A 14,768-nucleotide genomic window follows, 5' to 3' on the forward strand; every position below is an offset into this window, starting at 1 on the left:
AAATTACCTATCTAAATACAAAATTCATAGCAATATGAAAGCATGAATCTTGAAAATTTATAACAATTTAAATTAGAATTCTACTAAAATTACCTATCTAAATACAAAATTCATAGCAATATGAAAGCATGAATCTTGAAAATTTATAACAATTTAAATTAGAATTCTACTAAAATTACCTATCTAAATACAAAATTCATAGCAATATGAAAGCATGAATCTTGAAAATTTATAACAATTTAAATTACAATTCTACTAAAATTACCTATCTAAATACAAAATTCATAGCAATATGAAAGCATGAATCTTGAAAATTTATAACAATTTAAATTAGAATTCTACTAAAATTACCTATCTAAATACAAAATTCATAGCATTATGAAAGCATGTATCTTGAAAATTTATAACAATTTAAATTAGAATTCTACTAAAATTACCTATCTAAATACAAAATTCATAGCAATATGAAAGCATGAATCTTGAAAATTTATAACAATTTAAATTAGAATTCTACTAAAATTATCTATCTAAATACAAAATTCATAGCAATATGAAAGCATGAATCTTGAAAATTTATAACAATTTAAATTAGAATTCTACTAAAATTACCTATCTAAATACAAAATTCATAGCAATATGAAAGCATGAATCTTTGCGTCATTAAAACATTTCTTTAATTGGAAATGTCTTTTTACTCCCATCGGTCACAAAATTAAAGATCTGGTGAGGAGTCTTGTACACATGGTATATGTGGCATGAGTATGTATGAGTGTTTGTGTAGAAACTGAAAAAGCAAAATTAAAATTGCACGTACTTAGACACTCTTGATACCTCTCTTCGTATCCATCCGGGCAGCTACAGTAACGATCTAACCAGCCAAAAGAACAAATTTGGCCAGGTATCTCACAATTGCATCCTGGAAATATCAAAATTGAAAAATCAAAAGTTATAATTCATACATTTGATATCAAGATTTCAAATTCTTTTTTTAATATTGTAATTATTTAGCTAATTGAACTTACTTTGGCATACACCTTTGTCATCGGCGTAACCCTTGTCACATATACATTTTCTACGCCCTTTCACATACTCGCAGACTTTGCCTCTCGGTCCACAATCGCAGTCTGCAAAAGAATACACTTTTCATGTTGCTTAAACGTTTATTACATTCCACCCAAAGAAAATGTAATGGTGACACTGGCAGTTTTAAGTGATTTTCATACAGAATCTAATTAAATTTTAAGACAGTAAACAAATGTTAAAATAAGTGTTACATTAAGACACAATAACACGCCGAATAAATACTAAGACAGAAGTCAAACACCAAAAATCAGCGTTATATTTACAAAATTTTCACAGGACTAGTTTCGATGGTTTTACCGAACCACCATCTTCAGCTGCAAAACCGCAAATGAACAAGATAGGAAATAATGATTAGATAAGATAAGAAAGCCTGGACAAGAATAAGCAAGTTGCGCCATCTGTTGGCGAAACCAGAATTAAACATAATTTCTCTAAAAGCCGAAGGCAAATTTGGATTGGAATTAGGATCGTTAACTAGAACAGAAAGAGTTTTATGAATGTGAAATGCCTCTAGAAAATCCAGTTCTCCAATGGAAGTTGGTTTTTTGAATAATTTTGGCAGAAGAAAAATTGAAAGTGTGATTTTCGGACCAACAAGGTTGAGCAACAGAAGACTTCTGTGTTTCCTTTTTAACATATGCCTCATGTTCTTTGACGCGAAATTTTAAGGTTCTCTTAGTTTGGCCAATGTAAATTAAACCACACTGGCAAGGAATCCTATAAATACCCCAGGAATTCATATCCGGAATGGGGTCCTTGAGTATAGAAGTCGGAATTTTATTCATGGGAGAATAGACAACCCGAAAGTTAAATTTCTGCAAAATATGTGCAACTTTATAGCTAATTGATGGAAAGAAGGGAATGACAACAGAATTTTTATAATCTCCTAAAATAAGAATGTGGCTTTTAGTGTGTTGAGATGAGAATTTTTTAACTGCTTGATTAATAATGTTGGGCGAAAAGCCCCTGTCAATAGCTATTGCTTTTAAATAATTTAGTTCTTCATCAAGGGCTAGTTTGGAGGAGCAAACTTGAAGAGCACGGAAAACATAGGAATAAAATGAAGCTAACTTTTGTTTAGTCGGATGACATGATTTAAAGTGTGGTGGAAGGCAAACCGATGAAGGTTTACGGTAAACCGTTGTACTGAAGTTGGATGTGTTACGTGTGACCAGAATGTCGAGAAACGGAAGAGAATTGCAAGTCTCAAGTTCAAAAGTGAACTGAATAGCAGGATCAATAGAATTCATTGTTAAAAGAACTTTTAAGTGTTACATATCAATAAAACTGCATTTTAGGTAATGCAGTAGTGTTCCATAATTCGCAATCCCTTGAACCGTTTAAATGTAAACAAATAAAATATGGGTATACAGAATATTCAAAATATGGCAGCAAACAAGATATGGATATTCAGAGCATTCAAAATGGGAAGTTGTTTTCACACGTGGGCAGAACTGTTGTTTTATTAGATCGGATCAGATTGGTGCACTGATTGAACTGAATCGAGTTTTTTCAACTCACCATCGTTCATTAAAAATGATCTTGATGAATAATGAAAGGCAACAAATCAAGAAAGAGGACATGTCCATTTTCTAGGAATACAAGTTTTTGGATAGATTGGTTCACATGCCCTCGTGGTTAGCGCATTCGGAGCGTATTTGAGAGGTCCGGGTTCGAGTCCTGTCGAGGGCACTGCGGATTTTTTCAGTTTCCTGACTCCGAAAATTTCTAAAAAGACTTTACAAGAACATTTCATCGAAACTCAGGGCTTCACCTTTCTTTTTCTTTTTCCCTTACAGGTCTATCTCAACTGCAGAAGCTTCATCTTTGGACTTTTACGTACCGTATATACCCGCGTATAAGTCGATACCGCGTATAAGTCGACCCCCCCACTTCGACATAAAAAATACGTAGAAAATAAGAAACCCGCGTATAAGTCGACCCCCCACTTCCGAAATCGATCGAGAAACTTCGAAAAAAAAATTTTAAGTACTACATTTATTCAAAATCATCTGAGAAAAAAAAGTAAATATACGATAAAAAATACCTTGGTAAATTAACAAAATCAAAATCCTTCAACGTCTGATTCATGGTCAAATTCGCCAAACATTTCATAGAACTCTTCTGCCGTCATCGGCTCGTCATCATACATATTTTCAGTCTCGAACTCTGTATTGTTACAATCACTACTACAGCCTTCGGCGTCATTTTCACTTTCAAAAACAGCATCATCTTCTGTGCCGTCTAGTTCATTGCTAATACAACATTTTTTAAATTATTTTATAATCATTCAGAGGGTATTTCGCAGGCATTCGCATTTTTCAGGGGCAAAAACATAAAAATTTCCAAAAGTGTCCACAATTTTGGCCACCACTGTAGTTCGTCACATAATTTAAGTCATGAAATTACTTCAAGTAAGTGACTTATTTGATAGGTCGTCCAATTCGAGTGCGGGAAGAAAACAACTGCATTATACAAAGAAATTTTTGAACTTCCGATTCTTTTAATTTTTTATGGCCCCGCGTATAAGTCGACCCCCCCACACTTTGAAGTCTTTTTTTTTGTCCAAAATATCTCGACTTATACTCGGGTATATACGGCACTCCAGGATTCTGAGAGACTCATTCAGGAATCTGGAAAGAGGAGGAATAGAGCATCTCCCGCTGCATGCCAGAGTAACCAACAAAGTATCAAAATCAAGAAACACTGTCTTGTAGCACACATATTTCTGATGCCATACGCAAAGATTTTGCAATGTCTAGAAAACTAAGATGCCTATTTGAGCCGTCCTCCTCTCTGAACCTTGCGCGAGAGGATCTACGCATCTAATCTTGAGACACATTTTTATATATGCCTCGCCTGCTTGGAGTGTTGCCTCTAAATTAGACCTCAATAAGCTGGAAGTTTTCCTGAACGCCTTCTTACGCCGTATCACGGGAGCTCCCATGTTTATCAGAAATAAACACTAATACAGAGACATAAAAGTGGACGATCTCATCAACATCATCATTAAACTCAACATCGATTTTTGCACCAAAGCTATTCACAACGATGATATCCATTACGCAGACAGCTTTAAATACGAATTAATAGAAATGTACATCAACCTAAGGACCATGTCCTCAGAAATCCCATCCTGAACAGTAACCCCCCCTCCAACTTACAGTCATCTTATATTTTAGATTTTCGTTATACGTAATTATTATATTACAATTTAATTACCTTGTTTTACATTGCTCTGAATTAGAGCTGCTGATTTACATATCGTAGCCTAGCATCTCTCCGAGGTCAGAAATGCTTACTTGCAATATCCGGACGTTTAACTTCTACTTCACCAATCCATCCCACGTGACCTCGTGACTCCATGTCTTTTCCAGTCACATGTGATTACGCTCTACAGTAGCTTCCTCCCTCTGCAATCTTTACCTTCCTGAAACTAGAATCTCTATTGCACTTAGTTAGTTATAGAACTTCCTAACTGGGAAATATCTGAGGTTTGGTTCGTGCGGTAACCTCAACCGGGGATTATTTGAGGTGCCAAAAGGAGCAGAAATAATTCTAGCTAATGCCGGCAAAGACGAAAGCATCAAAACTGTCAAAGAATCAAGAAAGCTTGCAAGGATGAAGCGAAGAGTAAAATGAATAGAACGAGGAGTAGGATCGGGATAATTCACTCAGTCAGATCGTTAACCCCTGTATTGATTTCATTCAACTTCAGTTTCGAGATTTTGTAAGCTCCTTTCTGTAAGACAAGCTTCTTTCTACAATGAACTAACAATAAAATTTTGCAGTAAGAAATATTCAGAAAGTTCGGTGATGATATAAATTAAACTCACTTTTAACATGGAAAAAGTTTTTCACTCCTACAATGGGAATCGAACTTTCCTAGCACCTTTCAACAGCATGCGTTTACTCGAAGGAACTACCAATGAACGATTCTTTGAATGAGTTTGAGAGCAGATCGTAAATCCCTAAGGTATATGCATATAATTTTGTAAACAAAAACACAATGTATTTGTAATATAATATACAGGCAAGAGGTGACAAAAACAATGTCGCATAAATCCAAAATCAGTTTGTTTATTGCATTGGGATTTGCATAGCATTCAAAAAACTTTTTTTTTTTTTTTTTCTATAAAGACTGGTGTAGAATGGATTTCATCACTTTTAAATTTCGTTCTGTAGCGTTCGTGGGACTCAACTTCTTTAGAATTCTTTCTGTAAGAGATTATGGAGGAAAGTATCGAACCGAATTAGTCCTGTATTCGTCGTTTCCAAAATTTTTCCTATTCTCTCCAATTAGGATTAATTTTCCTTTATTTGTCTTCTGCCCTAAATTAAGTTGAAAACGAGCTTAAGTTTAGCACTTTCTTAATACTTTAATTGCATTCCATTTAAACATTTGTTTCAATAATAACTGCTATTAGCGCAAAGAGTGTTAGTCAAGAAGGGCTATTAATTTCGTTTGGCATTTTGCGTCGAATCACTATAAACGGCATATCACTTTTCAAATTGTTGCCACGAAGTATTTTCTCCCTGTATTATATTTAAAGAAATTAAATAATGAAGAATCTGCATAAGTGTATGTGTGTTTCTCTCATTGTGATAAAACAACGGTACCTAGAGCCATTCAATTTTGAATAACGTAATCCTCCACCCGAATATGGGAATCTGGAAGCCAAAATTTGGAATTTGTTTTATCATCTATTTCATATTTTGTAAACCTTTAACGGATTTTTTACTAACAAACTAAACGATATCAAAGCGAACAATGGCAGCACTGTACGTGAAGAAAACTTTTTTACATCCAGGACTCGAAACTGTGTATCGGAAAAAAAGATATGCTTTTTTTTAATTATTTTGTGATATGGCTGTTTAATTGAATATTATGGTTTAAATGCTAAGAACAGGATATTCAATAAATAAAGGTAACACACAAAACGTTAAAAGAAAGAGCCCCAGTGGCTGTAATAGAAAATTTAAAAACTTTTAGTTTTTTTTTTTTTTTTTTTTTTGCTTGTTTTAATGAATAAGAATGTCATAGATATTATTCAGACTAAAAAAGAAAAAAAGTTACCCCTTGAGAAAGGTTATCAATTTTGAATTGGTCAAGCAAGAAAAATATAGTTTATTGGACTTGCATAAAAGTAAAGGCTATAAGAGCAAACAAAGATGAAGGCATTTTAGAAAAGAAATTTCACTCGCGTCAACTTTAGACAAGAAATATTTTAGTGAAAAGAATTTTTTTAGTAAAACAATATTAAAAAAAAAGATAATATTCCAATTTTACAGTGCGAAAATTCTTTAATAACAGTTTTGACATATTAGCTAATATTACGCTGTTTTCAAGCGTTATAACTGATCGATATAATTTACATTAACAATAATAATAATAATGTAAATGTCACCCAATCGGACGCAAATGCCATAGCCAAATACCGACTGAAGGAACATTCAATTCCAACAAAGCATCAGCTCCATAACATCAGTGGAGGCCGACTTATACCTAAAACAATAGTCAGGCTTATAACAGGCCATCCCTGAAGATTCAAAATTGACAGAGAGAGTAACGAAGGCTACAGGAATCGTGATAAGGCCGAAAGCCTCCCCCGAATTCTATTGTGCTTTGGGTTTGCATGAAGGTACTTGTGACACAACTACCTGTGACATCCGGAGCTTCCTTTCACTTTTAGCGCCCTGCTATTCTTCTATTAGAAGGTGCTGGCCCAGCTCTCCGTCTCGAAGCTCCCCACCTTCTAAACTTGGATAGTTTCTCTTTGTCTTGTGCAGACCAGATTATCTTTTCTATGCAAATATTTCGATTAGTTATTAGTTACGATGCAGTGACTTTTTTAGATTCAAAATTACCTCCTGCTTCCTTTTTTAGTTTCTCTTAGGAATCTTCAGCCCGTCAGGGAAAAGAGCTACTAGCATTTGGCACCTGAATTCTAGTTTTAACTCTTTCGCATCGAAGTCGCCCGTAACGCCCGTTCATTCAGGCAACGGCAAACCGCCCAAACGCCTTGTTTATTTTCTACCTAGTTCTTTCCCCTCCACGTTAGTGCATGGCTCATTGGTTGCGCGAGTTGTTAAAATACATGTCAATCATTCTTTTGAAGCAAATAAAGGAGAAATACGGAAAGCTATTGACGTTCGCAGGTGCAGTCCGGCCCTAAGGTGAAACTGCACACAATGGATGAAACCGCAGGGGGAAAGGAAAACTATTCCAAGACAAATTCGTAAACACGGGCGTTTTCGATGTTTGTTGAAAACAGATTTGGTCGTCTCTCGATGCGAAAGAGTTAATAGAAGTATTCAAATACCCTTCAGTTAATGCATTGTCAGCGAACACATACAGGGATTTCAGCTAGTCGAGAGAAAAATTGCACACACACCTGCTTCTTTTTACCATTATTTATATCTTTCCTTAACTTTCAAAAATAAAATGCTGGTGATTGTAATTTTGACTGGTTTTCGAAATGTTTACTATATAACTAAGTGTTCTGAAGTTTACGATGCCTATTTCTTTCATGCTTGAGATATAGAGCTAGCAAGCGATTTTCATTTTGTAATTTTCATTAGTAAATTCGAGACAAATTAATATAATTGCGTTTTCCCGACAAATTAATTTAATAGAGTAGAAGACAAATAAAGGAAAATTAAGCCTACATAATAAATCCTCATATGTGTAGGAGAGGGTATACATTATCCCCATTGGCGAGAATAGGAAAATTTAAGAAACGGCGGAAACAGGACTAATTCTGTTCCGTCTCTCTTTCCTTTGTAATCTCTCATAGAAAGAATTCTAAAGGAATTTTCTGATAACATATATGTATCTTACACTTTGCAGAATGGAAATGCAAAGCTTTTAAATCGCTGAGTTTTGAATCAAAAGTTCGTTAATAAAATTAGCATAAAATATATGGATGGCCTCTTGTTTTGAAAGTCGAGTGTGGCAACTTTCATAAAGATCGTAATTGAATTGTAGATTTGTATAAAATATAGACAAACAAGCATTCATTTTTATAATATTTATATCAACGATAGTACTGCTTGTCTTCAGTAGTAGGTTGCCATTTCGCAAAATATCAAAATCTTTCATTTATCTTTCAAATTAAGCCATTCGGAGTTGCTTAAAAAACAAAGATTTAAAACGGATGAAAGTACTCAGTACTTTTTGTAATTTATATGAGTATTTTAGTATTTAATAATATCTAGTGGTGGCCAAAATTGTGGACACTTTCGGAAATTTTTATGTTTTTGAATTTTGTATGCTTATAGAAAACGTTAAGTTTCACAAAATGCAAACTTGTATATATCACTTTAAAGAGAATTTATTACTGAATTCAATACAAAACACAAAATTCAATCATTTTCAATACAAAAAAAAGTTAAACGATAATAGTTATCGATATACATTAGATAGTGATGATTGCAGTGAGTTATCAGTACTTAGTAGGGTACCCTTTATTTTTGATTACAGCTTCACATCGACGTTTCATTGAGCTGACAAGAGTTTTAAGCTCTTCTTTCCTTATTACATGATGCCAGGAAACAATTATAGCCTCAATTAGTTCGACTTTTATTTGATGGGCGCCTCATTCTTACAAGAGTTTTCAAACGGTGCCACAAATTTTCGATAGGATTGAGGTCAGGACTGTTTCCTGCCCATGACAACAATTTAATGCTCTTTGTACGATACCACTCTTTCGATATTTTGGCCGTGTGGCAAGGAGCAGAATCCTGCTCAGAAATAAACGAAGCATTGTTGGGAAAGAGATCTCTGATGGAAAGTAGAAGTTTTGGTTCTAGTATAGTGTCAATGTATTTTCTGGCATTCAGTGTCCCATCGATGACATGAAGGCGACCAATACCATCTGCTGACATGCATGACCAAATCATAACACTAACTGAGTTCTTCACAGTTGCTTGAATGCAATCAGGATGTAGCTCTTCTCCTATTCTACGTCTTACTCGTCCATCACTACCGAATAACGATATCTTAGTTTCATCACTCCACATAACTTGTGACCACTGATCATCTGTCCATTTAATGCGTTTCTTTGCCCACTGTAGTCTTCTTTTCCGTTGCTGAAAATTAAGATAAGGCTTTTTTCGTGGAATTCTACCTCTCATTCCAACATCTGTTAATCTTCTCCTGATTGTTCTTGAACTGACAGAAACACCAGCATCATTCAGATCACTTCTGATGGCCGCTGATGACATTTTTCTATCTTGGAGACATAGTCTTTTTATTCTTCTGTCATCAATAGATGTGGTGCACCTTTTTCGGCCTTCTCCTTCTTTGTTTTTTTATTGAATTTGTCTCCTGATATCGTAAACAAAACTTTCGGACTCCAGATGTAGTCATAGAACCACCCGCCTGTCTTGCAATTTCAGCATAGGAAAGAACACTTTCTTGTAACACAACAATATTACATCTCTTTCTAGGTGTCCAATCTACTCTTTTATTTGATGTCATTGCTTCTTGACTAAATATTAAAAATTTTTACAAAAATTCCTATTTGTAATTGCAGTGTATAAGAAACAGGTCCTTCTTCTACAGAACAAAGCAAAATAATGAATTGTTTCAAGTGTAAACATGATGTCAGCTTCTACTGGCAGTTACTAACATTTGATTGGTTCTCAGAACAAGAACAGTGATTGGCCAGGAAAGTTAGACATTACAAACCACTTCATAACTGTGTTTTTTAGTTATATTAAAGTACATACAGTCAAAAGTCGTTAATTCGGACACCCATAATCCGGACTTCAAAGCTAAAAAATTTCTGCGCATGCGCCGCGTTGGCACATGTGCACAGGCGTTTTACGCGTGCGCGTAAGACCTTGACTACTGCGCATATGCGTGTGCGCAAGTGCAGAATACGTTTTTGCCTGCGCGTTTAATGTATAACGGACGGTTATACATTAAATATTAAAATGAAATAGATAATTAGATAAGCTAAAATTATCTAATTATCTATTTCAGTTAATGTTAATGATTGCGTTGTTCCTTAATCTTCGAAATGGATCCCGCTTGTTATTTTTTGCAGACTGTAAGACCAATTTTATAAAAGTAAACTTGAACTTTCGATTATGTCAAATAGAATTTCCGATGCTGGAACTTCCAAAGGATCTACAAAACGAAAGTAATTTTCGATGTCCAACAAACAAAAAGTGAAATTGCTGCAAAAATGGATAAAGACATGAAGAATGTGACAGAGAGGTTAGTGAAAACGAAAAAATTTCGATTGACAAGTTAGTCGGTATTCTGGGCACAGCAATTAACGGGACTTGAACGGCGGAACTTTGTAACTGAAGAAGAAATTATGTCTGTTTATAGAATTAAAGAGAAAGTATTATCACATAAACCGAAGCAACTTAAACAACTTACATGGAAAGAAATGTTTAATAAAGTAAACAAATAAATATTAAGCTTTTTTTTGTAAATTTTGATACCCTTTAGATCATAATTGTTCTTTATTTTATAAATTACGGTTTCATATTTTTTATTTTAGAATTTCTGCATGCCATCTTACGAGATTTAAACTGATGATCTATAATCCGGAATCGCCGAAGTCCCGACGAGTCCGGATTAACGACTTTTAACTGTATAACTTTTTTTTTTTTTTTTTTTGTGTTGCAAATAATTGAATTTTGTATTCTCTTTAAAATGATATATACAAGTTTGCATTTTGCTAAACGTAACATTTTCTATAAGCATACAAAGTTCAAAAACATAAAAATTTCCGAAAGTGTCCACAGTTTTGGCCACTAACTGTATCTAGCCCTCGAGTTTTCTCTGCTTTAGGCCACACAACCAGCTAAACAGTGCCTGACAAGTTTTGGCATTTTCTTGCATGAATAAATGGGCTTCAAAGTTCCCCCCCCCCTTCCCTGTTGCGCAAATTTTGGAATTTAAGTGGAAATAGAGAATTAGTATTATAGCCGCATAATTAATTTTCCAAATAAAAGAACACGATTTTATCATCGAAAAAAAACCTTGCAATGTTCCCCAAACTTACTGAATGTTTTCAAGTGAAATTAGCAAGGAATGTTGAGTATTATTGAGAGCTAATTTCCATAATGGCCTTAAATTAATTTCCACAATATATATTTACATCTTTTATGATATGTGCAGTACATTTTGCAGTACTTTTGCCTGTATAAAGACACGGTAGACACATTTGTAAGAAATTTTCGCTCCAGAACATTTTCGCAATAAAATATAGCAGAGCTCTAATTTCCATAATTTATTAATTGCAACATTATGAAAGAATTTTCTGCCTCTTATTTTAGTAATATGCTTTTTTATTTATTACAAAATTAAGCATATTGACCGATATCTTACGAATAATAAAAACATATTAAGGAATTTGATTTCAGTAAACATTGATAAAAGTATTCATATTAGTTAATGAGAAAACTCATACAAACAGAATATTAAATGGTTAATTTATGGCCAATTTTAAACCAATAAATTTCTGTTTATAAATCTCTTGTTAAGAAAGAAGAATAATTGATTTAATTGTTCGTAATTTTCATTTATTTAGAAATTGTTTATCTTCAGTTTTTTAAAAGAAAAACTTTTTTTTAATGTTTACCCTTGTGCTAAAATTTAAACATTTTTAAGCTGAAAGAGGGAAACATTTTTTTATTATTATTAATAACTATTATGAAACTTCACGAAAATAAATAATATGATAAGATAAAAATATTTCAATATTGCAAGCAAACAATTTTTTTTAAAAAAGCAAAATCTGAATGGGTTCAGATTTTAACTCAGTCACCCAAAAGGATTTCTCAAATTTTATTACGCTCTCGCTAAGGTCGCAGTCAACAAGTCTACTTTTTGCACTTATTCATGCTAACAGACTGCTTTTTATCTTTTTAGCTTTATTATTAAGCATCATGTTTTTCGCACATATGTCAAATGCAATTTAAGAATAAAAAAGCAAATATTTTAAAAGCAGCACCTGTTTAGAATTTCCAGTATACAGTCTCATGCACTGGAGATGAAAATGTTTTATTTAGTACAGTGGGGCCGCTGCACTTATTTCTGCTAACAGACTTCTTTTTATCTTTTTATCTTTATTATTAAGCTTCAATTTCTTCGCACATATGCCAAGTACAATTTAAGTATATAACTGCAAAAATTTTAAAAGCAGCATATGTTTAGAATTTCCAGTATACAGTCTCACACACTGGAGATGGAAATGTTTTATTTAGTACAGTGGGACCGCTGCTCTTATTCCTGCTAACAGACTTCTTTTTATCTTTATTATTAAGCCTCATTTTCTTCGCACATATGCCAAGTATAATTTAAGTATAAAATTGCAAGCATTTTAAAAACAGCATATGTTTAGAATTTACGACAGACAGTCTCACGGACTGGAGGTAAAAATGTTTTATTCGGCAAAGTGGGGCCGCTGCTGAATAAAATAGCTAAAAAATTATAAAGCTAAAAATGATAAAGATAATAAATAAAAGCTTAATAAATTAAAAGCTTAATTTATTAAGCTTTTATTAAATATATAATAAATTAAATATTAAATATGTAATATTAATAATAAATTAAAAGCTTAATTATAAAGCTAAAAAAGATAAAAAGAAGCAACTTACTTCTTTTTATCTTTTTTAGCTTTATAATTAAGCGTCACTTTCTTCGCACAATAAAATTTAATAACAAAATTGCAAAAATTTTAAAAGCTGCATAGCAGCATATGTTTAGAATTTCCGATAGACAGTCTCACGCACTGGAAATAAAAATGTTTTATTCCACACAGTGTTGCCGCTGGTCGCTTTCAAACCGTTGAGTTTGTTATTCAAAAATACATTTAAGTTTAACAAAATATGAAATATAAAATTCGAAATTAAAATTTGGGCTTCCAGGTGCACATATTCGGATGAAGCGCTAGATTACTCGAAATTAGATCTCCCTAGGTTCTGTCGTTTTTTCACACTGCGAAGAACATGCATACATGCATGCATAATTCATTATTTTATTTCTTTAAAATAATAGAGGGCGATAATATTTGCTAGCAAAAATTTGAAAAAGGCTTCGCCGTTCATAGGGGGCGGCCCAAAATCACGTTTCGAGACTAATAGCCCATTCGGGCTAACACCGCTTTGGGTTAACAAAGGAAATTACAGTAATTAATATATTTTTCAATAATAGTAAAGTAAATATATTTTTCAAAGTATTAATTTTACATAGTTTTGTTTAATTTGTTTCACTTTGGGGTTAATTGGGTCAAAACACTTATATCACATAGTTTTATTGCAATATTAAATTGCATTTTTTTTTTATTGAAATTTTTTTTAAATACGTCATTTTTAAGTATATTTGATTATATTTGACTAAAAATAAAGTCCTAGGCTTTTGAATACGAATTACCTTAGGAAATTAGCAGAATTTCATGAAATAGTAGAAATAACATATTTGAGAATGATTACATTTAATTAAATATAACTTTTCTAATTTTGAATTTAAACTCTCTCTCTCTTCCACTGTAATCAACGTCACGGTTAATATTTTGGTGGTAAAATTATTATGATAGCTAAAAATTATTTTTTATTTAAAAATTATTTCAATACAATCCAAGTACCTTAAGAAGTCTTCTTTACATACTTAATTTAGCTTTTGTTAGGTTTCTCTTATGAATAAATACTATTGAAATACCTTATTTTCTCCGTAATCTTAATATACTATAGCATTTTGGTTTAAATTAAATATTTCGTTAATTTGTCAAATAAATGCTTACTATCTTGAGTGAGATTTTGAAGCATCATTTTCCCTTCCTCCACATCTTGGAATTCCATAACTTGCTCCAGTGATGATTGTTTTAAAAGTTCTTCAGTATTTCCTGATAGATCTGTAAATATGTTGCTTCCACAAGTTGCTGAAAATAACAGAGCAACACATAAAACGTTAAGCGTTTTCATTCTCTTTCTTAATCGCTTCTTCAAAAACTCTTAGGAAAGAAATCTCGAATTTATTAATAAAATTATTGCCAGGAATTTATTTCATCCTCTTAAGAAATGAAAATTTTCTACCTAAATTATTCTTTTAGGTAGCTGAGAAGTTGGCAGCAGTTTAGAGTTTTGTTTTTGATCGTTATTAGTGAGAGGAGGTTTTTTTATCGATGCCTGACAAAATAAAGCAAAATGCTGTAGATTGGTTGCCCATTTACTTACGTAATAATCTGCTATTGAAATCTGAAAACTGATAATGGCGATAAATTCTTTGCTTATTTGTTCGACTGATAAACGAAGGATGAATAAAAGGGTAAAAAGAATGAAAAGCGTATGTGTTAATGATAAAGGATACAAAAATACACTCTGTAGCTTACGTTTGAGGAAAAATAGATAAAACATTTCACTGCTTCGTGAAAATATTACTCTTACAAAGGATTCTGCAAAATATTCCACTACTATTACAACATTTTCCTTAATGCAGTAATTGCTACTTTTTTTTTTTTTTTTTTTACATTAACACATTTGCTGCCAACCACGAGTCATCTTGTAGGTCGAAGTTTGTGTTTAACCGCCAGCTACGAATTAATTCGTTGAACTTTTTTGTTTTACCTACGCCAAATACGATCAAACTCGTACTATTTTCATGTTCTTTGAAGGTATGTGCCTCTGGAGATTAGAGAAAAGCACAACAATTTGGGGCAATTCAA

The 14,768-nt window shown here is 32.9% G+C and overlaps 1 protein-coding gene across 2 annotated transcripts in view; it reads right to left on the reverse strand.

Moving 5' to 3' along the window:
• Positions 1–14,241, reverse strand: part of LOC118204158 (uncharacterized) — a 115,745-nt gene extending 101,504 nt beyond the window's left edge. The window contains exons 1-4 of one of the 2 annotated variants that reach the window (XM_085827286.1): positions 14,140–14,240; positions 13,848–13,985; positions 1,023–1,124; positions 815–916 (exon numbers count right to left, since the gene is read on the reverse strand). In XM_085827286.1, the coding sequence (XP_085683412.1) occupies positions 815–916; positions 1,023–1,124; positions 13,848–13,905 (262 nt within the window). In that variant the 5' untranslated portion in view covers positions 13,906–13,985; positions 14,140–14,240. Of the gene's footprint in view, positions 1–814; positions 917–1,022; positions 1,125–13,847 lie in introns of both variants that reach the window. The other variant, XM_085827285.1, reaches the window with a different exon arrangement.
• Positions 14,242–14,768: the final 527 nt, after the last annotated feature.

The sequence above is a fragment of the Stegodyphus dumicola genome, chromosome 11, assembly GCF_044657685.1.
Source record: "Stegodyphus dumicola isolate Sdum_Otavi_A_Nest chromosome 11, ASM4465768v1".
Lineage (NCBI taxonomy): Eukaryota > Metazoa > Arthropoda > Arachnida > Araneae > Eresidae > Stegodyphus > Stegodyphus dumicola.